Source organism: Staurois parvus, unplaced genomic scaffold (genome assembly GCF_062004578.1).
Source record: "Staurois parvus isolate SC_StPar_1 unplaced genomic scaffold, SC_StPar_1.0 ptg000133l, whole genome shotgun sequence".
NCBI lineage: Eukaryota > Metazoa > Chordata > Amphibia > Anura > Ranidae > Staurois > Staurois parvus.
This window is the reverse complement of record NW_028317929.1, coordinates 12,334,159-12,360,704: the sequence shown is the minus strand read 5'-3', so window position 1 is coordinate 12,360,704 and position 26,546 is coordinate 12,334,159. Positions and strand designations below refer to the sequence as shown.

The following is a 26,546-nucleotide window of genomic DNA, read 5'->3' as shown; positions in this document are numbered from 1 at the left end:
TTAGACCTATGCATGAAAACATATGCATTTTCTGAAAACTACAGGTAAACAAACTTCAGTAAGCAGAATTTAAAAACATATAAAAATATATAGGTGTAAACAATACCATTGATAAAAAGGGCACAGAAAGCTCCATGCATTTTAGATGCAGTGGTTATAAAGGTAAATGGTTTTATATACCGTAAAATACCTTTCATTGTCAGCTTCCCAGCCCCCTTAGCCAAAATACTTACCTAAGCCCGATTTCTCTCCAGCGCTGTGCACATCTGCTGTGCTCTTCTCTTCACTCTCTTGCAGGAGACTCGGCAGCAGTGGGGTAAACCGATAAGTAAACAGCAGGGAAGTTGGCGGGGGGCTGAGCTGCACTGTGTGTCAATTGATGCACATGGTGCAGCTTGGAATTGAGCCTGCATGAGTGCCCCCGTAGCACGCAGCTTGCTATGGGTCACCTGGAGAAGAAGAGAACCAAAAATTGCTAGTGGGTGACCCCAAAAGAGGTGGATCGAGGCTGTTCTGTGCAAAACTATTGCACCGAGCAGGTACAGTGGGGATCGAAAGTTTGGGCACCCCAGCTAAAAATTTGTATTAATGTGCACAAAGAAGCCAAGGAAAGATGGAAAAATCTCCAAAAGGCATCAAATTACAGATTAGACATTCTTATAATATGTCAACAAAAGTTAGATTTTATTTCCATCATTTACACTTTCAAAATAACAGAAAACAAAAAAATGGCGTCTGCAAAAGTTTGGGCACCCTGCAGAATTTATAGCATGCACTGCCCCCTTTGCAAAGCTGAGACCTGCCAGTGTCATGGATTGTTCTCAATCATCGTCTGGGAAGACCAGGTGATGTCAATCTCAAAGGTTTTAAATGCCTAGACTCATCTGACCTTGCCCCAACAATCAACACCATAGGTTCTTCTAAGCAGTTGTCTAGAAAACTGAAACTGAAAATAGTTGACGCTCACAAAGCTAGAGAAGGCTATAAGAAGATAGCAAAGCGTTTTCAGATGTCAATATCCTCTGTTCGGAATGTAATTAAGAAATGTCAGTCATCAGGATCAGTGGAAGTTAAAGCAAGATCTGGAAGACCAAGAAAAATATCAGACAGAACAGCTCGCAGGATTGTGAGAAAAAATTCAAAACCCACGTTTGACTGCACGATCCCTCCAGAAAGATCTGGCAGACACTGGAGTTGTGGTACACTATTCCACTATAAAGAGATACTTGTACAAATATGGTCTTCATGGAAGAGTCATCAGAAGAAAACCTCTTCTACGTCCTCACCACAAAAATCATCGTTTGAACTTTGCAAATGAACATATAGACAAGCCTGATGCATTTTGGAAACAAGTTCTGTGGACTGATGAGGTTAAAATGTAACTTTTTGGCCGGAATGAGCAAAGGTACGTTTGGAGAAGAAGGGGCACAGAATTTAACGAAAAGAACCTCTGTCCAACTGTTAAGCATGGGGTTGGATCAATCATGCTTTGGGGTTGTGTTGCAGCCAGTGGCACAGGGAACATCTCACGAGTAGAAGGAAAAATAGATTCAATAAAATTTCAGCAAATTTTGGATGGTAACTTGATGCCATCTGTGAAAAAGCTGAAGTTAAAGAGAGGATGGCTTCTACAAATGGATAATGATCCTAAACACACCTCGAAATCCATGGGGGAGTACATCAAGAGGCGTAAACTGAAGGTTTTGCCATGGCCTTCACAATCTCCTGACCTCAACATAATTGAAAATCTATGGATAGACCTTAAAAGAGCAGTGCGTGACAGACAGCCCAGAAATCTCAAAGAACTGGAAGACTTTTGTAAAGAAGAAGGGGCAAAGATACCTCAAACAAGAATTGAAAGACTCTTGGCTGGCTAAAAAAAGCGTTTACAAGCTGTGATACTTGCCAAAGGGGGCAGTACAAGATATTAACTCTGCAGGGTGCCCAAACTTTTGCAGACGCCATTTTTTTGTTTTCTGTTATTTTGAAAGTGTAAATGATGGAAATAAAATCTAACTTTTGTTGACATATTATAAGAATGTCTAATCTGTTATTTGATGCCTTTTGGAGATTTCTCCATCTTTCCTTGGCTTCTTTATGCACATTAATACAAATTTTTAGCTGGGGTGCCCAAACTTTCGATCCCCACTGTAAATATATCATGTTTGGTATTTTTGGATGGATATTCACAATCACTTTAAGGTACGACTGCCTAAAGTGCAGGGGTGCACTGAAGACAGTACTTGACCAACCTAATTCATTGGCAAAGTCAATTTGTTTTGGGGCATTTTTTTTAGCGATTGACTGTTTTTGTATCAATAATTGAAATTCCTGACATTCTTCTGCATAGCCAAAAACATGCATGAAAGATCTTTGGGGGAATAGGCTGTTCCTACATAATCTGCTCTGTGATTTATGCTACTGTACCATCTTTGTATCCAAATACAGTATATGATTTTACAATCGCAACAGTTCTGGCATTCAACATCAGAGGTGAACTTCAATCTGCTTTGAATGAAGTCTTCAAAAGGATCTGGCAGCTTATACAATCACAGATTTGCAACTGAAAGCCATGCCACATATAGGCATAAATTTGTCAAGACTGATTTAAAAAAACAAGCTGGTATTGCCAAAGCTGATGTAATAAAGATATATACATAGAAGGAAGGAAGGAGAACAAATTCCCCACTGAACTGATAAAAGGTAATGTAAGGACATAGGCGTACAGAGCCAGAGTCTCTGTGCTATGTAAAATATGTCTATAAATACTGTGGTGAGCCAGTAAATGATGTTCTTTCATCTTGGGATGTGTTTCTTCCCTCCTTTGTCATAAACCTGCATCAACTTCTTCATGTCTGGCCACTGGCTTGTACTCCGAAATTCAATTCCTCAGTGGAATCTGTTGTACGTCAATCATTAAAATGCATTATGGTTAATGCTCATTTATATGCAAAAAACATATTCTTCCTGTGCAAAGTAGTACATGCTGCTCGTTGCAAATCAGGCCACTTAGTTTTCTGTACATAATAAGAAACAATATGTGAACAAGGATGCTGCCACTGCAAGGATGAGAGCAGACAAAGTGAACGACTGCTCCTTAACCTTGTTCCTTGTTGTGATGATGACAGCGCATTAATGAATCTGGAAATAGCACAGGCCTCTTCCATTTAGCGATCAGTATAATTCCTTTAAATACTGCCTCTAATATTATATGCACAGGTGTTCAGTCTACAGGAAGTTTTTTACCTGCTGCTTTGGCTAATGAACTAAAAAAAAAATCACTAAACCAAAAAAAAAAAAAAAAATCTGGCATATACAGCATAGTTAACAGTACAGAAAGCGCACCTTTGTATAGAAAGCACATATATACTACTATTTTTGTGTGCAATTTAAATGTATGGTCAAAACAATTCTCTAGCGATAACATTACCTACCATATTGACACTTAAAAGACTAGAACACTACTCATACCCCAAGCTCTAAAATGCTCAACTACTGGGGCATATAATGAAAACATCACACAGTATTAGGGCCATATGACACAAGTATTCCTGTTGCTGGCAACAACTTGCTAGCGGCAGGATCAATAGGAGACTGTTTACACGTCCTATGTGGTTGATCTCTTGCTAGCCAGGTTAGCTGCAAGGTAAATTTAACAGTGTTATGAGCCAGCAAAGGGGCAATTTCATAAAGATAAATGGAAGGCTCTGCAGGTAATGTATCACCAGCAGCAGAATCTACTGTGCAAAACACGGGTTAAAATGCCAATTAGAGGTTAATGTCCCACATCTGTGGCTTTTTAAATTGCAATTAGTGTCAGTATATAAATAGTCAATGAGTTTGTTAGCTCTTATGTGGAAGAAGAAGAATAAATAGGTGGCGCACACACCTAGTGCATTATCCAAGGTTTATTCAAAGGTATAAAGGATGCAAACATATTCACAGACGAAAAATGTATCTAAAAAGCATTTGCATTATGAAGATGGCCACAACGGCAAGCAAGGTGTTCCAACTGTCAGTGCGGTCAAAATTCTGACGCGTTTCGGGAACACGTCCCTTTCCTCAGAGCTACTGACCAGCCTGTATGAAGGTCAAGCGGTAAATAACCATGGCTAAATGCCTTGGGAGCAGAGCTCCACCTCTTCTACTTGTTATAGGGCGAGGAGTTGGAGGGAGTTATTTAAAGTGAAATATTTGGTAATTTATATAAACATATACATATATATACACACACACACATACATGTGTATATACATATGCACAAGCTATTTTATTTATTACTTTCTTATGGAAGAGTGATTTGAAAAAAATGTTTATAGTATATTTCTGTTTGTTTTCACTCTATTGTGATACCACTACGTGGAACCTGGAGCCAGACAGTTTTAGCATTTTGGTATACATTATAAAGTTAACATATCTTGCAACACTTTGCAACAAATGTATGCAGCTCAAGGCTTCTATGCGTGCAAAATAAATGTGTAGGTCAACATGCCATGGTTATTTGTAGTTCTTTCACATAATGCAATATTTTAATTCTAGCAGCCATTAAGGACTTTGATAAAAGAAGGGCTTAACAGTTTTCATACCTTCCAGATTCATTCCCGCTTGAAGACATTTCCGATAGCGACATGCTGGGCAATTTTTCCTCCTAATTTTGTCGATAATACAATCATTTCGTCCAGCACAAAGGTAATTGTGCTGACCTGACAGAAGAAAAGAAAAAAAAAAAACTATGATCAGAAACCAAAATTGTCAGTGATTATGTATTACAAATAGTCCAAAGTACGCATCACATTAAGAATTCCCAAAACCAAACAAGTGCTGCAAATAATAGATGTGAAAAAGGTAGTTAAAATTATTTGTGGTTTGGTATACAGTATCTTCCGTTTGTATTAAATAATAAATTCAGTGTTTGACATAAAGTGAAATTTTAAACCTTTTTTTTTTTTTTTTTTTTTAAAGAATGGGAAAGGGTTTATTATTGTCTTTGGAAGGATTAGTGCCCTGTCTTTGGTGTCAGTGGGATAGTTCTACCAAGTGCAAGTAAAGGTCCACATCTGGCCTGTGGGCTGCAGTTTGCAGACCCCTGATCTAGAGAACAGAACTGGAAATACATCTTAAAAGGGGCACAGATAGCCAAGAAAACACAGGAAAAGGACCAGAACATTGGTCAGGGTTTATTGCTGTCTATGCCATGCTGATTTCCAATGAGATTTCCCCTCATTTCTTGGGTGTAACTGGAATAGGAAGTGAAGAGAGATTTCCTACTAGCAAGGATACAGTAAACAATAAACATGTTCCGGTTTCAAAAGTTTTCACACCCTATCCAAAAAAAATGTCAAAAGCCAAATTTGATTTGAGTAATCTACACAAAATAAGAAAAATCGAATATACTGGCCTTATCCATTTTGTTAGTTATAGTAACTTCTCCTTTATTAACCTGTTTTTCTAAAACGCTGTAGCCTACAATGTAGATGTTACAGTCTTTGGACCACATATCGACATATTTTAGGTATTTGTATTTCTCAAAGTGATGGAAGGTGCTGAATATTGGTGTATTCACACTAGCCACACTTGCCTGGCACTGTGCCCAAACATGATTGTCCCCCTTCCCTACTCCTCCAGTGGCCCGTGCTCACCTTTTGTCAGGCCTGAGCAGATTTATGTCATTGTTGGTTATGAGTTAGAGAAGACACTGGTAGCTTGTGATGAGGCAGAACTCTGTTTTACTTGTGTGGTTTAAGTTGCAAACATACAGAACACATTTCAGCAGACATCTTGGTTTTTGAAGAGAGGAAGAGAGAGAGAACCAACACGTTTTACACATATGCACAACTAGTAACCTTAGTGTACAGTGCCATCTACTGGTCAAGTGATATTAACACACAATACTATATAGTACATGCTGTTGTATCTCCAACAGTCATCACCCCTACAAGCCAGATCACAGCAATCCCTGTTTTTGTGCTTGGTGAATGCACAGTGATCTGTGGGAGTTCTGTGCTCGGGCATGGTTCGTGGATACGCAGATGCCTTACAGTGCCCAAATCCAATGAAGTGATCACAATAATGAACTGACCTGGACTTTAAGGGTCAAACATGCTTAGGCATGGTACTGATCGCCTAGTGCAAGTATACCTTAAGAGGTATGTACACAACTGTTTTGTTTAAGGCCTGACAAATTATGCAAGAGAAAATCTTTACTAAGTGGTCCGTGTCCTCAGATCTGCACATAACACGTGACCTCTTTATGTATTGTACTGGTGTTTCAATATGGAGCACACTGAATTTTTTTTTCTACTAGAATGTGTACTGAGCAAATAAAATTATTTCATAAATTATCTCTGGCTTGTTGTGCTTGGCAAGGGACATGTTTAAAGAAACAATGATCACTCTGTTCAACAAGACATAAGCTCTCCTGTCTGTTTCTTTTCAATTTCTTGATAGATTTTCTGTACACATAATGAGCCCCATTATTAGGAGGAAGAAATGAAGTTTCAGAGTCAACAGAACAGTTATTACTAGATGTGCTAACAACAGCAGTAGATATGACAGCATTAGTGGATAACAGATATATCAACAAGTCAGCTATGGTATAACATACCAAGAATAACATATAGTAAAATGTATGCTGTTGTTTCCCCCAGCTCTGTCCCTCATTGTCAAGAACCATGTACATCCCTTCCTATATTATCTATTACGCATAACTCCACTTTTAAAGCATGTCTGGATTTTTACACAACAAAACCCCCCCACCAAAAAAACCCAAAAAAACGCACACCAACATACAGCAGAGAGAGAGAGAGCCGAGCTTCAGTCAGATCACACATTTAAAGGACAGTGGATAACTAATGCAGGCCATAGATGGGTCGAAAATCGTCCGTTTAAAAAAAAAAGGAAAAATCGGTCGTTTAATAGGCCGACGTTACCACCAATGGTAAAAAAAAATGGCCAATTTTCATCCTGTCTACGGCCAACATTTAATTACTTCTGTCCCTGCAGAGAGCTGCACTATTATATTTGACATTAAAAAGTATTGCGGTTGCAACAATGTATTTATTTGTATCCATTTCGGATACAAATAGATACATTGTTGCAACCGCAATACTTTTTCATGTCAAATATAATAGCGGACTGGAATTCTTTTTCTTCTTCTTTTTCTTCTTCTTCTTGCAGGTCAAGGCTCATGCGCAGATTTTTTATCAGTAAAAAGATGGTCCGATTCTTAAACAAACCGCAGTACCCAAAAAAAGGGATCTCAACATTCTACGCATATATAACAAACTCTCGATTCACCCTTCAAACTTCCTCTCTCTCCAACTGGGAGAAACTCCTTTCTCAACCAATCCTACCACACATATGGGAGAAGACCTTCAACATTACCCATACAGCATCCCGTTGCAGCTCCTTTAGGAGTCTTACATGAAAATCCTACACCAATGGTACCGAACACCAACCAAACTTTCACTGTATTACCCTCAACGCCCATCCGCATGTTGGAGACAATGCGGAGAAACAGGATCACTTCTTCGCATACTTTGGGCATGTAAATCCCTCCGATCCTACTGGAACAGTGTTTTCCAACTTCTCACAACAATAGCTGATACACCAATCCCACCAAACCTGGCTCTGGCACTCCTCCACATAGGGATCGACAAACTCCCCAGAGACTCTCGTACAATCATTATCCATGTCCTATCAGCTGCTAAGACTAATCTTACTAAGCTATGGAACTCTACTAAATCTCCCTCCCTCTCCAAACTTATATCAGATCTCAACATACAATGCAACATGGAAAGGAGAACGGCTCCCACCATCACATCCTACCACAAGTTCAAACTCCAATGGTCTCGATGGCTACAGAACCCAAACTGCACAGTAAAAGACTGACATAATTCCTCTGCAATCCCTAGACCCTTCACCCAAGACTGGTGCATATTTTCCCCTTATCCCCCTACCCACTTTCCCCCCCCCGTCCCTATCCTTCCACACGTCCCCCTCCCTCTCTACGTAACAACACCACCACCTCCATACGGTTCACACCTAAATGAGTATACCTCTCAGGTCAATGCAACTTAGACATTTATTATCCTCAGCCAAATGGTGAGGAACGCACATCACACTAATGCTTTGTCCTATTTGACTGTGAACTATATATTTTTTTGCTTCGCAATATTTTTATACCCTGTTGTTATACTAAAAAACTTCAATAAAAATATTGAAAATAAAAGATCGGCCGATTTGCCCATCATTGCCGGGAAAATCAGCCGATCGGCAAAATCGGACGATTTTTTTCCAACTTCACGGATAAAAAAAATGTGCCAAAATCCCGACAAACGGCCGACCAATTAACCCAATAACGGTGCGAAAATCGGCCAATTTTTTTTCCGGACGATTTTCGACCCGTCTATGGCCTGCATAAGGCTAATATTGATGTCTTGCTACCGGATCTGGACCTAGGGATGTATGCTTTCTCCCACCCAGTACTCTATAAAGCCTTCAGGCTCTAGGACCAACAAAGCTTGATATTTTTCACAAACAGGTTAAAATCATCTTTTTTTGCCACAACATTACTTGTAATCCCCAAACAATATATAATTTCTGAAAGCAGATGCTGATGAATAAAATGGTGGTTGTTGCAATTTTTTACATTGCGCATTATTTGTCCACGTATTTATGCACATTTTCAGGAAAAAAATAAGCTTAAATGCATTTTAGACAACAAGCTATATGAATACTGGCAAGATGGCAACCACCCCAATTTATAACTAGCCTTTGCAGTAAGGTGCAAATGGAAGGGAAATACACAACATAAACAGACAAATATTTTCCAGCATACTTACCAGCTAGCCTGCAAAAAAAAAAAATTGACCTTAAAAATTAACGGTAAAAACAGAAGGTTTAGTTGCACACGTTTGCAAAAATATGTGGAAGACGCAGTGCCCACGTCAAGGCTCCTCTGTGTACTGCAGTCCTAACTGCAATCCCAATTTATAATTAGTCTTTGTGGTTGGGGTGGTTGCCATCTTTTTGTATAGCTTGTTCGCTGAGTTTGGTACTAAATGTGTCAAGATTTAAAATTTTTCACGTGCATGACAAAATTATGGTACCAAAAAATATCCATAGGTGACACTTTAAAAACCTTTACAGGTTACTAGTTTAGAATTAAACATGACTTTGGTGCTAAAATGATTCCTTTACATATATGTGTGCGGCAACTACGGGCACGTCTGTATTTGTGCGTGAGCAAGAGGGAATGCAGGCAAGGCAGCCATTCCAACATAGATTGGTTTGATCAACTGCCTCTCTGGCCATGAACAGACAGGTAAACAAAGAACCAAAACTAGAAGTGACGAAATCCTCATTGCTTCAGACTTCATTCGTCACAGAGGATGGGGAGGAACAAATGTGCCTCATTCTTCTCTGTGCTCAGCTGACCTGACCACTAGCTGCCATCCTTGGCTACCCGGTAAGAAAAGTGAGACCAGGAAAAATTGTGGGTGACAGCGGGGGCGGGGCCCTTCTGAGGACGGCTGTAGAGCCACTTGGATTACTTTTACAGTAAAGCTGATCGCCAGCTGAAATTTGATATCATGGCTGCAGCTGGTACAACCACTTCTCATCCAGGACTTGTGTACTGAATATGTACCGTGGATGGGAAGAGGTTAAGATCTGGGAAAACAACAAAGTTTGTTTCCTCCCTAGCAGACACAAACCCTGGAGCCCAGTACCATACACACACACACTCCAAATATACTGAGTCCCATGCAAATCACATTCTAAATTTCAAAATGTACAGCAGTGAAAAAATAGTAACCTACTTAATCTGAGCCTGCTGATGGTAGTGTACTGCTAGTGGGTGGCTAATTAGGAAAAGAAGAAGACATTGCCTAAAAATAAATACAATGGAGCACTTAGTCTGTTATCTAAAAAAATAAAATCACGATTTTAAACTTGCCTGTCACATTAAAACAAACATTGTTCAAGATGCATAGTGCACATTACAGAAGTTGAATTTTCCTAATTTTTCACACACCAGAAACATGAATGATGCTATGCTGACTTTCACGTTTGAAAATTCTATTTGCCTGTCAGTTACATTGATTCAGTGGCTTCACTACTTTGAGTTACTGACCATGAGCATGGATGCAGAAAACCATTTCTGATTTTATAGTGATCTGACTTAGGAAAAAGTTTGCGGTGCAGGGCACCACTTTTTCTATGGCAGGTGTAAATGTAAATGTATTTTAAAGTTTGGGTTTTTTTACATAATAAACCTCCTTTGTGCAATGGTATTGCACAGAGCAGCCCCAATCCTTCCCTTCGGAGGTCGCACGCTGGCACCTTGTGATCCTCCTCTTCTCCATGTGTCAGCGCATGAACCCTCTTCCTTTGGTGGCACTTGTGCAGGTTCAATCCTGAGCCACGCTCTGTGTGTTCACTGGCACACAGAGCATGGCTCGGCCCTGCCCCCTGCTCCTTTATCACTGGATTTGATTGACAGCAGTAGCAGCCAATGGCTTCCGCTGCTCTCAGAGTCCAGTCAGGAGGGAGAGAGAGCAGTGCTGGATAGGGATCAGGCTCAGGTAAGCATTTGCGGGGGCTGGGGAAGGGGGGAGCAGAGAATGCATTAAGATAAAAATCCTTCAGCCTTTACGAGCACTTTGGAATATGCAGTACTTTTTTCAGTGCACACTGCCTGCACAAACTTTGGTGTGACCTGGCCACTCTGGACACAAAGCATTTTGCATCGTTTTGTGGTGGGACTGTGCTGTAATAGCCCCCCATGCAGTTTCACCACACCTGGTGTGAATGGACCCTAACTCTTCAAAAATACATTGGAATTGAATCAAACCAAACACAATTTTACGTCAGCTAGTTGCAATACAGAGGATGTTTTTCCAGTCTTTTGAAGTGTAATAAAACAATGACTTTCCTAAGCCCTGTCTCTGTGAACGAATCAATGATTGAGGGCACATGGAAGCTACAGGGAGGGCCTATCTAGGACTAAACTAGCACTAAACAGAAGGGGAGGATAGAGGGAGATAACAATTCACATACTTAAACAAGCTACAGTGACCCCCAAACCATCACTAGATACCAGCATACTACAGAACAATAATAACCTTATGCAGTAGAATAGAAAAAAGAATATTATTACAAGTGGAGTAGAACATAGTTCTATTGCTCAGTATGTCCAGCATAATGCCTTACTGCATAATTCAATTATTTAAACCAAATTGTTTTTCATGAATATGTTGCAAAGTTGCTAACCTGGAGGTCCAAGAAATTAAGCTAGTCATTGATGATGGGGACGTTATATTCTGACAGCAGGAACAAGCACTATCAGGATACACTTATCAGAAGCTGCAGCCGAAGATGGACAAAGGTTTTCCAACATGTTCATTCAACAGAAGTTGATTGAATGATCAGTGTATGGCTGTCCCTGTTCAAAAAACATTGACTCCCTCACTCAGCTAATCACTCCCTCACTGACCCCAGTGCTGATGGAGAGAGGCGGGTGGGTTAGAGGCAATCAAGGATGCTGTGCAGGCGCCTGATGTCCTCCTTATTAACCAACGACATCATTGGTTGTTAGGATGCTGACAGCTAGAAGGTTGTAATGGTGCACAATCAATACCTGTGGCTTTGTGTAACTAAAGGGTAGGCTTCATCCACCTACTGGCTTGTATACAATTTTTGAACACTTTTTTGGCATTTTGCCAAGAAACCTGAAGGCACCCTGGTTGAAAAAGGCTGATCTATGGTCATTGTTACTGTTGCAGGCTGACAATGCTAAGCAGTTGCCTCTCAATTAGCACCAGCATTGTCAGCTTGCCGTATGAGCTCCTTTATTTGGCCTTTGGGTGGCCAATATGATAGATCTTCAACTCGTAATGTTAGTTGCTTGGCTACTATACTGAACCACTAGCTGTAATACATTCTGAGCCACTGATCTTGAACAGGTATGCAGACCAGGAGAGTCAAACAAGAGTCATAACTCCTTATCTGCATTCTTATGTTAGTGATCTATTACATCATTTCTATTGCTTAAAGCCAAAATCCAATCACAGAAAAAGATTACCCTTGCAGTGAGTACCCCTTCCATACACACACACTGTAAGAGTTAATTGCTCAGTAATTCTAGGTGGTAGGGTTGCTCTTGTAGGCTCTCTCCATCAGTGCAACTGCTCCGGCAAAGCCTCCTCTCTAAGGCTCTTACAAACGTGGTCACACACTTGCCTCCTCCACAACACTTACCTTAATCTCAGTGATTTTTTTTCTTTTCATTTAAATTTATGCATTGTGGCTATGGTATGTATATTCCTGTTGACTGCTCTAATGATGTGATGGGGTGTACAGATAAATAAGTAATTTTGCCCAGATATATGTCAGTTAGGCATGAAGCCACCCAGGCATTCTAATCCTGGCCCCTTTTTGCTGAATGCTTAAAAGCTATTATAAAGTGAAATTTTAGTACATGCAATGACTCCAAGGCAGCTGATTATATGAAGCGCTGAACAAACTGTTGGCGCTATATAAATCCTGTATAATAATACTTCATTGTCTAGCATGGAATCTCTTTGGTGTTCACAGTACATTCTGATCCCATCCATGTTAAAATGTTGTCTGCTGTTGTAAACGCATACTCTCTCCATGTAATTGGCATGTGTTTATTATGTTGCCAGTACTTGCTAACGTCATAAATGTCTAGTGCTCAGGCAACAGTTTTTACTATGTTTATACAGTCATATTATTATTCCACAAAATGGGTCACTGATTCAGTAAACTATGTTAGGGCTTGTATATATCTATACAATGTACGTCTGCTGTCATGTTTTAATCTGAAATTTTCCATTATGGCAGGGACAACTTACAGAATATTTTACTTTTCAGTTTACCTTAATTTACCCCGACAGATGTCTCTTGTATGTTTCTCAGAAATATGCCATCTCAAAACCTGAGAAACTCTTGATGAATTAAATGAATGTGTCTACATCTCACCAAATGAATCACCTCATCAGATTTGTCAGATGTTTTATTCAAACACCATACTAGCTCCGCCTTGCAGCTTTAGCACATATCTATAATTGTGTAAGGGTGATATAGTTCCATGTATATTGATTTCCACACTTCACATTCTGCTTGCAGTCAATCACTCACATATGCCTTTTCCTTTGATTCCGAAAAAAATCAAACACAAAATCTAAATGCTCCCGTTTCAAAGGCTTGGCCTGTTTAATAAAAACAAAAGGGTTGAGGGCAAATACCTTGATGGTTTTACTCACCTAAAATCAAAGTATTTTGGGATGGGAATTTATAACTTTTGTCACCTAAATGAATCCAGATGTCTTAAATGAAGAATAAGTAAACCCAAGAACAAACATTTATCTGCGCTCACCAACATTTTCAGCAAGTGTAAAGTAAAATGTACACTTTCAGTAAAGTGTTTTCTCCAAAAAAAGTTGTGTTTGAAAAACATCTGCGCAAATACCGTGTGACATAACAAAAGCAACACACAACATTTTCTTCTCTATGGGCTATGCTTAAAAAATAGATATAATATTTGTGGGTTCTCAGTAATTTTCAAGCAAAATACTTATTTTTACACATAGGAGAGAAATGTCAGAATTGGCCTGGAAGTGTCAATTTTTACATGTAGGAGAGAAATGTCAGAATTGGCCACAATACACTATGACTTTATGAAAAGGTATACAATTAAAAGGCTTAATTTTCAGAACCTTTATTAATGCACAATTTCACTAATGATAAAGTTGTCCTTTAACCACTAGCCTACAGGGCACTTATACCCCCTTTCCTGCCCAGGCCAATTTCCAGCTCTCAGCGCTGTCACACTTTGAATGACAATTGTGCGGTCATGAAACATTGTACCCATATGAAATTGTTATCATTTTTTTGAGACAGATAGAGCTTTCTTTTGGTGGTATTTAATCACCTCTGGAATTTTTATTTTTTCTTAAACAAACCAAAAACCACTGAATATTTTGAAAAAAAAAAAGTTTTAGTTTTTGTTATACAATTTTGTAAATAAGTGATTTTTCTCCTTCACTGATGTGCACTAATGAGGCTGCACTGATGGACACTGATAGGCTGCACTGATGAGGAGGCACTGGTAGGTTGCACTGATGGGCATTGACAGGCATCACTGATGGGCACTGAAAGGAAGCACTGATACATGACACTGATATATGGCACTGATAGGCAGCACTGACTGGCACTGATAGGTGGAACTGACTGGCACTGATAGGCGGCACTGATGCGCACTGATAGGCGACACTGACTGACACTGATTGGCATTGAGAGGTGGCACTGATGGGTGACATTGAAAGGCAGCTCAGATGGGCACTGATATGTGGCATTGATGTGTACTGGTATGCACTGATATGTGGCATTGATGTGGCACTGATGAGCACTGACTGCTGGCACTGATGGACACTGACAGGTGGCACTTCTGGGGCCACACTGATCATCAGTGCCCTGATGATCAGTGTACATGTCCCCTCCGCGGAAAGCTGATTACTGGCTCTCCTCTCCTCTCGAGCTGTCAGCATGACAGCTCGAGAGGAGAGAAATGCTGATAACCGGCATTTCCGTGTTTACATGTGATCAGCTGTGATTGGACACAGCTGATCACATGGCCGAGCCGACATTTTCGGCTCTTTCCATGATCCGCTGTGTCCGAGGGAAACAGCACACCGGCAATCGTCGCACTGCGCGCTCCCTGAGCCACGCATGTGCAGTGAGAATGGACGGACGTCATAGGACGTCCTATCAGAACAAGAGAACCACCTTGTGCCCGTCATTGTACTATATGGCGGGCGGAAGGTGGTTAAAGGTAAAGTGCTCTTTTGCTATGAGTGATGCAGTTGTACTCATCCTTGAAGACTTGGAAAAAAAATTCCAAAAAGATAGCTTATTTGTACTGATGGGTTATGTCCTACTTTACTCGTGCGCTGCAGTCTTCTAGGAGTGCATTTACACATTTCTTTACTTGTGAATACGCTGCCCCTAGACACCCCAGGAGAGACCTCTGCACTGCAATGAATGAGCAACTTGTGGATTGCACAAGATGTAAACACAGCTCTGGGGGACTGCAGACCATGTGGGGGGAAACAGGACTTAACTTGAGTAAAGATAACGGATTACATTGGCATGATTTTCAGAGGCTGCGGAGATGCATACATTTAAAAAGTGAAAACGCACTTAATACTTTAGGAACTTTAAAGTATGTTATTTTGTTTTTTTAAAGAGTGGTGAAAATTTTCAGTTTCTGTCTTTTTGTTGGTAAAATCTGCCCTCAATTCCTGGTTAGAAGTTACAATTTGGCATCTGCTTTCCCACCTACATGGCACACTAACCTTCAAAGCCAAAACTGTCTGTGACCTATCAATGGACAAAAATAAGGATGACTATATATAATGGTGAATTTCCAGCAACAAAGGGATTAAAGACAACAGAATAGTGAACACAGTTTCCACGTACCCAGAGTCATTTTTTTTTGGCACTCTCAGTAGGACTATTGGCTCTATTGTCTCCACTTCAAAAATAGTGTTAGCCTACAAAGAGCTCTATATCAGTGCTAGCAGTGAGCTTCTGAACTACACACAATGCATTCCGTACAGGTAACAGCAGCATGGGATGTGTTTTCTGCTCCAGCTATTAGCAGATCAGACTTTCATCGAGAAATGAAGTACACCAAGGCTCAATCATGTTGCTTCACTGACATAACTCAACGAGATACACAATTTAACATCATAACTGCCTACAATTTATTGCAGTTTTCAGGAAAATTTTATTATTGCACCATAACATGTAAATTATATGTAAACCCCAACAATAAACTTCTCTCATTTGTTGACTTTGGGTTTGTTAAATACGTCTATAATTAAAATTGCCTAAATCGTTTACATTAGTGCACAACAAAATACCCATTTCCCGCTAGCGATCTTGTCAGTACAGGACTTCCTAGCCCTCTGCTGTGCTACACGCTTTTCAGTTACACTGCTACAAGCTTTGTTGGTGGACTCTAAAAGAGCTCTCTATGCAAAGGAGAGGAGAAAAGGAGGGAGTATGCCATAGTCCTTTTGTAAGATAACATTGCTCCTTCGTAAGTACAGTGAATGAGCAGGAGTCACAACACAGCACAGGAAATATCTAATTGGCAGGATCATCATGTGAGAGAAAAAAACGAATGCAGTGGTCACATCTATGGGGCTGGTTAGCTTCAAGGTAATACATTTTTGTTTTCGGGTTTAGGTACACTTACTCGGAGAAGTGTTGTTGCTTTGTTGATTGAGGTTATAAGATCATAACGAGCTTCTATAATCCATCTAATGATTGGAACCATTTTAAGGCATAGGACTTACAAAGTTGTTGTAGAATATCTGTCTGATCTGGTAATATTAAAGTGTTACTAAACCCACACCAGTAAAATCAGTCTATATATGCAGTAAAGCATGCTTCTTATACTCACTATGGAACCTAAGGGGTTAATCCTCTGCATTATGCAAAAAGGCTGTTTGATCCTGACTTCTCTGATCCTCCCCTTCTTCCAGTGCCCCCCTGTTATCTCCTAAAAAGACATATCATGTGGAGTCACTCTGCACATGCTCAGTTTGGTGCCAATTGGCACTGTACAGACAGAGGCCAGGGGTTCTGCATCCTCCCAGAGCAAAATGAAAACTCCTCCTACAAGCTTCAACATATGCTCTGCTGGACACTGATAGAAGTCACAAGACTGCTCTAATTGTTGATGAGAAAAGGTATTTAGCAGTTTATATTTACTACAAATAATTGTATTTCCATGTTGTGTGTACTGTGGGAATCTGGATAGTGTGGGAAAGGGTAACAACCTAAATTGAGTGTCCTTGTTAGAAAGGGTATCCCCTTGCTTCTAGTTTCAGTGAGGTATGTAAAAAATCCCCAGTGGGGCAAGAGGCGTTACCATGTCACTTCCCTATCCAAAAGTAGAAAAAATGTTTAGCTTATAGTTGGGCTCTAAAATTGCTGTAAAATAGAGATAAGACAAAAATGCATACTTGGCAAACATCAGTACAAAGTTGTAAAGCGTTTTGATAAAATGATAACCTAAATTAGAAGCATGGATGCTAGTAAAGATAGTTGGCATACCTTCTACTGCTCTTTTGAAAAATACTTTACAGCTGCCGCAGGTCAATACTCCATAGTGACACCCGGAGGCTTCATCAGAACAAACCAAACAGAGCTTGGGAGGTGGTCCGGTGCTGGTAGAAGAACTGGACGGAGAAGGACTTACATCAGGCCTCATTCCTGGGCTAGTTTAAAAAGAAAATAGATTTGTTTATTCACCTGGAAATAACAATTCTTCTAGTTGGTTACATATCACAGATAGTACTTAATTTTACTTATGATATATCTACAATTTGTTCATTTTACAAGTAATGTACCACTTTCCCACAATAAAAGGTAAAATAACAGACTATATATTTCTAGACACTCTAATATTTTGCATTCCAAACAGCTTGCTGAATTGATTATAAAATGACAATCTTAGACCGCAGATGTAATTTAAGTCTTTATAAAGTGCTTTTTACAGCACGTAGTCAACTTCTCTCCTTAGTGCAAGAGTTACAGGATAACTCCGTGCAAAACTGACATTTCAAATCCGCACATACTTTTCTTGGAAACTTAGTGGAATGATCCCTCCATGTCCACTGTGGAGTCTGACTTCCCCAAAAGGATTTTCCATGCTGTAACATAGCTAGCAATGAAGTGACAGGCAGGCAACCCTTAGAACTTTAATGCAGAAACCTCTACTGTGTGTACAAGAGACATAGGAGAATTTGGTGGGTGCTGGATTTTCACCAAACTGGTTTGGGCAGACATGCAAAGTTCACATTCAACAAAGGAATGTGAAACCATTATTTATTTTTATTTATTTATTGAATGTACTTCTATAGCACTGTCAATTTACACAGTGCTTTACATATATATTGTACATTCGCATCAGTCCCTAACCCTCAAGGGGCGTACAATCTAAGGTCCCTAACTTACATTCATACATACACATACTAGGGACAATTTAGACAGGAGCCAATTAACCTACCAGCATGTCTTTGAAGTGTGGGAGGAAACCGGAATAACCGGAGGATACCCACACAGGCACAGGGAGAGCAAGCAAACTCCAGGCAGATGGTGATTGTTTGATTGCTCCTGTGGACAGGTGTCTTTTATACAGGTAACAAAATGAGATTAGCAGCACTCCCTTTAATATACTGCTTCTAATCTCAGCTTGTTACCTGTATGAAAGACACCTAGTAGCCAGAAATCCTGCTGAATGATAGGGGATCAAATACTTATTTCTCTCATGAACATGCAAATCAGTGCATAATTTGTTAGACATGCATTTCTTTTGAATTTTTTGTTGCTATTCTATCTCTCAGTGTTACAATACACCTACCATTGGATTTTTAGACTGATCATTTCTTTGTGAGTGGGCAAACATTCAAAATCAGCAGGGAATCAAATACTTATTTCCTTCACTGTATATAACCCACATGCATGGCAAGGGTAATAATTCACTTAATACCATTTGAAACAAGCAACCTGATACACTGGTACAGCAGTGACATTGCACTCAGCATTAATTCTACATCGAATGTATGTTAAAAACTTGTGGGCTGCTATACAATTATTTATAATTTGTAACCTGCTAGCACCTAACACAATCCCATATATTAATGTGCATAAAATTAATACCACTAGTGTGTCGCATTGCTACTATTCTTCAATGTGCAAGAAATGATAATAAATTAAATAAAAATCCAGAAATCAATCAAAATACATCACTCAAAATATATGCATGCACATATACAAAATTTCCTCCAAAAAAACATCCGTGTGATAAAGTCCCAAATAAATCTCCAGTGCTTCAAATCATAGGTTTCTTCTTAATCACATAAGTGAAAATCACCAATCGGTGCCTTTCTACTGTAAGACTTTGGTTTCCCTCACTGGGTGTGCTCTCACCTGCATGCATTTGCTCTCACTATAAGGCTACGTTCACACTAGCGTTGTGTGCAGGCGGCAGAGAGGCATTTGGGAAGCATTTTTACCGCTTCCCAAACTCCTCGGACAATTCTGCACTTTGCAGCACATGGTGCTGGTAGAGCGTTAGCGTCACAGCAAAACTGAGGCCTCTGGTCGAGTCAGGAGGCGTTGAAGCCTCCTATTCTAGCCTATGGTGCCGCTCCGCAAACGCCCGGCCGGCGTTTGCAAAGCGCTAACACCATTTAAACTTCATTATAGGCGTTTGTGGGGCGTTTTTAACGCTCGGCAAATGCCTAGCAACCGCCACTAAATTGCGCATGCGGCGTTTGCAGAGCGTTTGCCGAGCGTTAAAAAACGCTCCGCAAATGCCGGACCAACGCTTGTCAAATGCTATAGGGGCGTTTGGCAAGCGTTGGTAAAACAGTCAAGTGTGAACGAGCCCTAAAAGAATGATCAGTAAGTGCTTTTTGTCCAACAGGGACCAGATACAATACTTCCAGAATTACCTCCAATCTCTCCTCTCCTCTATTCCATATGCTGCAAAAATTCCGTCACTCTTCCCTTACTCAATTCAGCCAGATCATATAAGGGGGAGAACAAAGAGTGCCCACATAGTGCTTATATCGTTTAAAAAAAATATTTATCCCAAACCATAGGAAAATAACTCACATTAAAAAGGTGCTTACAGCACACCACACATATCATGCATAAAAATCAATAGAGCCATCAATCGTGCATATCGGGACTCAGGTCGGTATAGTTACCACTCATGTCCAATCCTGGAGGGTAGTGATGTCATATACCCCTCCCCTACATGTTACGTCACTGGGTCACATGGCTTCCTTAGGGGGATTCTAAATTAATTCTACATCTTTCCTAGATAGCGCCTAACCTGCTCTAGGAAGAGCTGCCTCTTCATACTTGAACTTGCCAGCCGAAATGGAGAGTACAGACTACTACCTGGCTTTTTTTTTTTCTTAACGCATAGCCAAAACAAGAAGTGAGACAAAATCCTTCTAAAGTGAAGGAATCCCTGGTTGTCACCAGAACTAGTGTCGCCATTGGAAGCTAACCCCATTATTTCTGTTCTGGGACTAACCCAAAATTTGCAATTTTCTTCTATCCTCACTTTCAGTGATATTGGTAAACAGTACTCTGTGCAGGCCAGTCAAGTTCCTCCACCCCAAACTTGCTCATCTATGTCTTTATGGACCTTGCTTTGTGCACTGATGCGCAGTCATGTTGGAACAGGAAGGGGCCATCCCCAAACTCTTCCCACAAAGTTGGGAGCATGAAATTGTCCAAAATGTCTTGGTATGCTGATGCCTTAAGAGTTCCCTTCACTGGAGCTAGGGGGCCAAGCCCATCCCCTGAAAAACAACACCACACCATAATCCTCCCTCCACCAAACTTTACTTTAGGAAAAATGTAGTCAGGCAAGTACAGTTCTCATGGCAACTACCAAACCCAGACACCTTCGAAAGATTGCCAGACAGGAAAAGCGTGATTCGTCACTCCAGAGAACAATGTCTCCGCTGCTCTAGAGTCCAGTGGTGGTGTGCTTTACACCACTGCATCCGACGCTTTATATTGCACTTGGTGATGTAAGGCTTGGATGCAGCTGCTCAGCCATAGAAACCCATTCCATGAAGCTCTCTACACACTGTTGTGCAAATCTGAAGACCACATGAATTTTGGAGGTCATTAGCTATTGACTCTGCAGACAGTTGGCAACTTTTGTACACTGTGAGTTTCAGCATGCGACGACATTTTACGTGACCTACCACTTCGTGGCTGAGTTGCTGTTTTTCCCAGTTGCTTCCACTTTGTTATAATACTACTACCAGTTGACTGTGGAATATTTAATAGCAAGGAAATTTCATGGATGGACTTATTGCACAGGTGGCAACCTATCATGATACCTCACTTGAATTCACTGAGCTCCCCATTCTTTGACAAGTGTTTACAAATTTTTGTAGAAGCAGTCTGCATGCCTAGGTGCTTGATTGTATACACCTGTGACCAAGGAGGTGACTGGAACACCTGAATCCAATGATTTGGAGGGGTGTCTCAATACTTTTGGCAATATAGTGTGTGTGTGTGTGTTTACTTAGTCACTAACAGTAAAGGGACCATACATACAGCAGCACACACAGAACTAGGTAAGATTATCTATGTAGCAGCATGTATGGCTTGTGACATGCACAGGCACAGCAGCGTCTCCTGGGGCTTTGTTAACAGACACAAGCTTTATGTTGTAACTTGAAAAATCCAGCAAACCTGAGTGCTTACTAGTTTCATAATTATTCATGGGTAGCCTGATAGTGAATTAGTGACATGAAAACAAGATGTAGCAGCACAACTTTGGAAACTATTCAGCATTCCGTCTATTTGCTTGTTATTTCTTAGCACTGTCTTTATGCTCGCTTAAGAATATCTTTTTTTTTTTACCTTGATGTTTTAAAATATTTTCCAGTATTCTGGCATTATCATCTTCTGTCTGCTGATCTTATCCACCTGCTTTTTTAGCTTACATTAGTTTGGTTTACCTACCTGTCTTTCATTTTTACCCACACTATAGGACATATTTGTAAAGCAGTGAATATGACATACAGAAAACATGCTCTTCCTGTAAATCTTCCAGGTCTCTGTGTTTTGACAGCGACTGTTTTCTACTAGAGAATGTTTGATTCAAGTCAGATTCACTGCTTCAGGCCTCATTGACATGGGTGCTGAGGCCCATACGCCATGAATTGGCCTTTTGTGAATGCTTCTGGAGTCACCAGGTGCTGCGTGGAGACAGCCTATGTAAGTACATGGGGACCCAGCAGCTGCATGAACACAACCGCTCATCCTACTCTGACAGGTGTGTGAGTGAGCAGCCCCAGATGCATACTAGCTGCATTCGGATCTGCAAACCTGTATGCCTGTCAGATTTAGGAGAGGTTGTGTCTGTACAGCTGCCAGGTCCCTACAGACTTGGTATACAAGCTTCCTGCATGCAGCATCTGGTGGCTGAAGCCACATAAAGAAACGACTAACACACCCCCTGTCCAAGAGTGCTAACGCTGACTTAGAACAAAAGCAAAGTCCATTGTTACTGTTTGGTACATAAAAATCATGAATGTTTAGCTTCCATCTGAATCAGAATGCCATTTTTATGCAGTTTAATATGAGCTCATTTTTCTTTACTTGTTCTTATTTCTCTGAAAAACGGCAACATTTCAGATTCTCAACAACACAGCCAGCAGTGGAATTACTATTTGAGCAGGCCTTTTGGGTGCTATGGGATTCAGCGTATAACTCCTCCAATTCCCTCTCTACTGCCAAAACTGTTCTCCCTAACCACTCAAACAAGCAGCGACTGCAACAGCTCTGAGTTCACTGAAGGAGTGGTCTGTCATTTGTGAGTGCAGAACTCAAGCCCGTGCAGGCCCAGCTGTTGTTTTGTGAGGAGCGATGTTTCTACAGCTATGGGATCCACACTGGAATTGTTTAGTCTAAAACCATAGCAACCAGTCAGTTCTTGAACTATACTCGTAACTTTAATTTCATGCTAATCAGTGATTTAACCTCTTGTTGACACAGTACTGAAAGCTCCAACACAATGAAATCAACGTGATACAAATTAAGTAGCAGCCCACAAGTGGATAACATGAGATTAAGAATGATTGTGTTGTTTATGACACAGATTGATTGAATCTGGCCCGGTTCAGCAGGGACTGGCCAAGATTTGAACCATCTTTGGGCATGCTGGTTGTAATGTACAGTAATGTATTTTTTCCTTTTTAAAGTATAAACGTGAAAATGATAGTCTATATGTACACATCCTCATCCAATGCATAATAATGTACTAAAACCTTGTTTCTGTGCATAGATTCTAAATATATATATATATATGAGGTTGCTATATTACCTACAGTAGAAGTTTTACTTCCAATATGACTTGCCGATCTTCCTATATCACTGAAAGGCTGCTTTATTAAAGCAACACTTTACCAATAACAGTTTGATAACAAAGTGATATTAAAGGCAGATTTAAAAAACAAAAAGGTCATACCTGCTCTTTGCATTGGTTTTGCAAAGAGCAGTCCTGATCCTCCTCTTCTCATGTCCCAGGCAGCTCTCCTGACCCCTCCCTCCTACCAAGTGCCTCTACAGCAAGTAGCTTACTATAGGGGCACCCATGCAGGCTCCCTCCCGAGCCACTCATCTGCATGTCCGTACCCACATGGAGTGAGGCTCGGCTGGCCCCCCGCTCTCTCTCCTCATTGGCTCACTGGCTGTGACTATCAGTAATGGAAGCCAATGGCTCCTACTGCTGTCTCAGTCAATAAGGAAGAAGAGTCCCCGGACAGCCCATCACTGGATCGAGATGGGGCACAATTACTAGGGGAGCTGCTGCACACAGAAGTTTTTTTACCTTCATGCATAGAATGCATGAAGATAGAAAACTTTGGGTACTTACAACCACTATAACAAAAGAACATACATTCTACATTAAGAATTATGCTACCAAAATTGGTGTGTGCTGTATTGCCTCCAGAATCGTTGTTTCTGCATTGCTGGAGGCGACCATTTTGTTGAAGCCCAGAGCAGTCACTTCCTTATTGGAATCTCTCCCCCTCTCCCTAGTCTCTAAAACTATATGTACATTTCCAGCCTTGACTGAATGTCTTGGCTCAGTTAAGAAGGCCATACATGGATCGAAATTCAGCTGGTTCAGCAAGGTACAGCCAAATTTCAATTCACTGTGCAAAAGGGCAAAATACTACTTTCTTGTGGCCTCTGTGTTGAAATGCTTATGCTTTGCTGCTCCCCATCCACTGCGAGTTTTCAACCAGATGGATAGGTTGAATACCTGTTACAGCTACCATGCACTGTGGTTTCTCCAATCAGCTCGTACATCCTGTAGCGTTTGTGAGCCGCCACAGAGAACCATTACATAAAGTGGAGGATAATGTACTCTGCATACCCAGAAGTGTGGAATATACTGTATGCAGTTTTTCAACACATTGGGCACAGCAAAGCGAAGTATATTTCCACTTCTTTTAGCAGTTTTTTTTTTTTATAGAAGTGACTCACATTACTTTAAACAAGAGGATCAATGAACTGGTAGCTGTATCAAAACCTGACGGTATCTGTAATTAAATTGACATCCTACTTCGCTTTTATTGTATGTCCTTTGTACAAATAAAAGAATTACAAAAAAAAAAAAATAACCTGACAATATGGTTTGTTCATTATTATTGTTCAAAATCCTGTATAATATTAATAATAAAAATACCGAACAAACAAAAAACACACCAAGTGCGGTTAATAACAAAGTAAAAAAAAAACAAACAAAAAAAAACACTTTTTCTGGTTAAGCATCAACATTTGCAGGCATTGACTTGACTGAATTGTGGCTTCAAGTCCAAGCACCCCATTTCCAAATACAGAGAAAACATTATTCAATGCTATGCAATGAACTACAAATGCTGATCGATTTTGTGTCTTGGCTTTTTATGTAATTTGAAACAAATAATACACCAAGCTCTCATATATCAATATCACAATCTTTTCAGTTGTGGACATACTTGTCATACCGGGCAATGAAATATGGATGAAAAGAACCCTTCTATATCTTGCGGACAGCGAGTTTGTACACAGCTGTTGGGAACTGCTTTTCCACCTTCATAAGACTTGTATTAAATGAAAGGAAAACTACCAACTCAATCTTCCATCATTTGTGTCACACACGCTCCCCCTCCCAGACACTGTAGCTCACAAAGGGGGTTTCAGCAACAGAGGCAGCATTACCAATCAAGGAAGGACTATGTGTGGTTAGCTAATGACAGACAGACATGCTATAGGCTGGTGAATCACTATTGACAAAGCTGATAACCATGCCCTTTGCAAAATGTTTTCATCTCACTACAGTGCCAGCAGGAACATGGCAACTCTGCTCTGAATTCAGGAGCAGTGCAGCATTGTTGCCATCCCATTACTGAAACCTACCTGAGACGGACTTCACTTGCAGGCTCAACAAAGAAAACTGTATGTGCACATGAATCTATATTAAGTACTGTAGCACTTTTTTTTTCAAATTAGAAGCTATAGATCTAATTAAGACCCTAGCTGACAATTGCCTATATTGAAAAAGTGAACTGGAAATGAAGCAATTGTTTGCAAGGGTTAAAGCTAAACTCCAGGAAAAGCACAAATTGTCTAAATACAATCATTTGTGTATTCCTGCTTCAAGTGTAACAATGGACAAAATAAAAAATGGAATGTATGATACAGTCTGTCAGTTTTTTTCCAACTTGTTTCTGGGCAGAATAAAACTCAAAACTAATAAAAACGCATCAAAAATGCACTACATACATTTCTGCAGGGCCTAAATTGAAGTCTATTGAACTAAAATGCAACATTTTGCATTTAAAAAAGGCTCTGATCCATTCCAAAAACGCACTGGGTGAAACGCGGAGATGTGAACGTGTCCCATAGGAAATCATGTTAAATGGACTTTAGTGCGTTTCTGCAAAATGCACCGCAAAACGCTTAAGTGTGAACCTAGACTTAGATTGTAAGCTCTAATGAGCAGGGCCCTCTGTTTTCTCTTGTACCAAATTGTATTGTAACTGTAATGTCTACCTTCATTTTGTAAAGCGCTGCACAAACTGTTGGCGCTGTATAAATCCTGTATAATAATATCATTTAATAATCCCCTCTTAGATTGCAGGGCCCGCTGAATCCTCCTGTATTAATATGTATTGGAATTGTACTGTCTGTCCTTATGTTGTAAAGCGCTGCGTAAACTGTTGGTGCTATATAAATCCTGTTTTGTATTATTATTATTATTATTATTATTATTATTATTAATAATAATAACAATAATAATATAATATCCTTTGTGGCTATTAAGAAATATATTTAAATTGAAAGTTTTGTGCCCCGTGAGCAGCTATAAATCTCAGGTTCACAAGCCATTCAAATGTGATTTATAAAAGAGGTTGCAGCCTATGTCAGAGAGACTTGAATTGAGAGTTTCTAGATTTCAACCACAAAATAACATGAAGATCTGACCCCATTCTACCACCTTATACTTCCAATTCTCATGAGAATGCAGGCCGCAAGTTATCCCTCTTCCCCAAAATAACTATACTTAAATTAATTTAAATTTAAATAATGACACACGCACAATATTTCTTCTTTTGGCATAAAATTGTGGCCGCGGCACTTTTATTGGTAATTACACATAACATAAATTAAATTTGCAATATAATTTATTGAAAACGCCTACACTTTAATTATCAACTATGAATAAACTTAGTCATTAAGGACTCCAGCTATCTGAAATAATTCTATCAATAAGTCCCCCTTTTCTATAGAAAAGGTGACACAAACCACATAAATAGTGCCTTGCAACAAGGGGAGGAGGATGGGGAGCCCGTTGGCCAACTTTGACCAACTGTGAGAAATCTGTTTATATAATGAGCCCCTAAAATTCCAGA

General features: G+C 40.1%; 1 protein-coding gene across 2 annotated transcripts in view; it reads right to left on the bottom strand.

Moving 5' to 3' along the window:
* Positions 1-26,546, bottom strand: part of NR3C1 (nuclear receptor subfamily 3 group C member 1) — a 239,869-nt gene that overhangs the window by 49,689 nt on the left and 163,634 nt on the right. For both annotated transcript variants that reach the window (XM_089673025.1, XM_089673026.1), the window contains exons 3-4: positions 17,152-17,315; positions 4,587-4,703 (exon numbers count right to left, since the gene is read on the bottom strand). In XM_089673025.1, the coding sequence (XP_089529151.1) occupies positions 4,587-4,703; positions 17,152-17,315 (281 nt within the window). The remainder of the gene's footprint in view (positions 1-4,586; positions 4,704-17,151; positions 17,316-26,546) is intronic.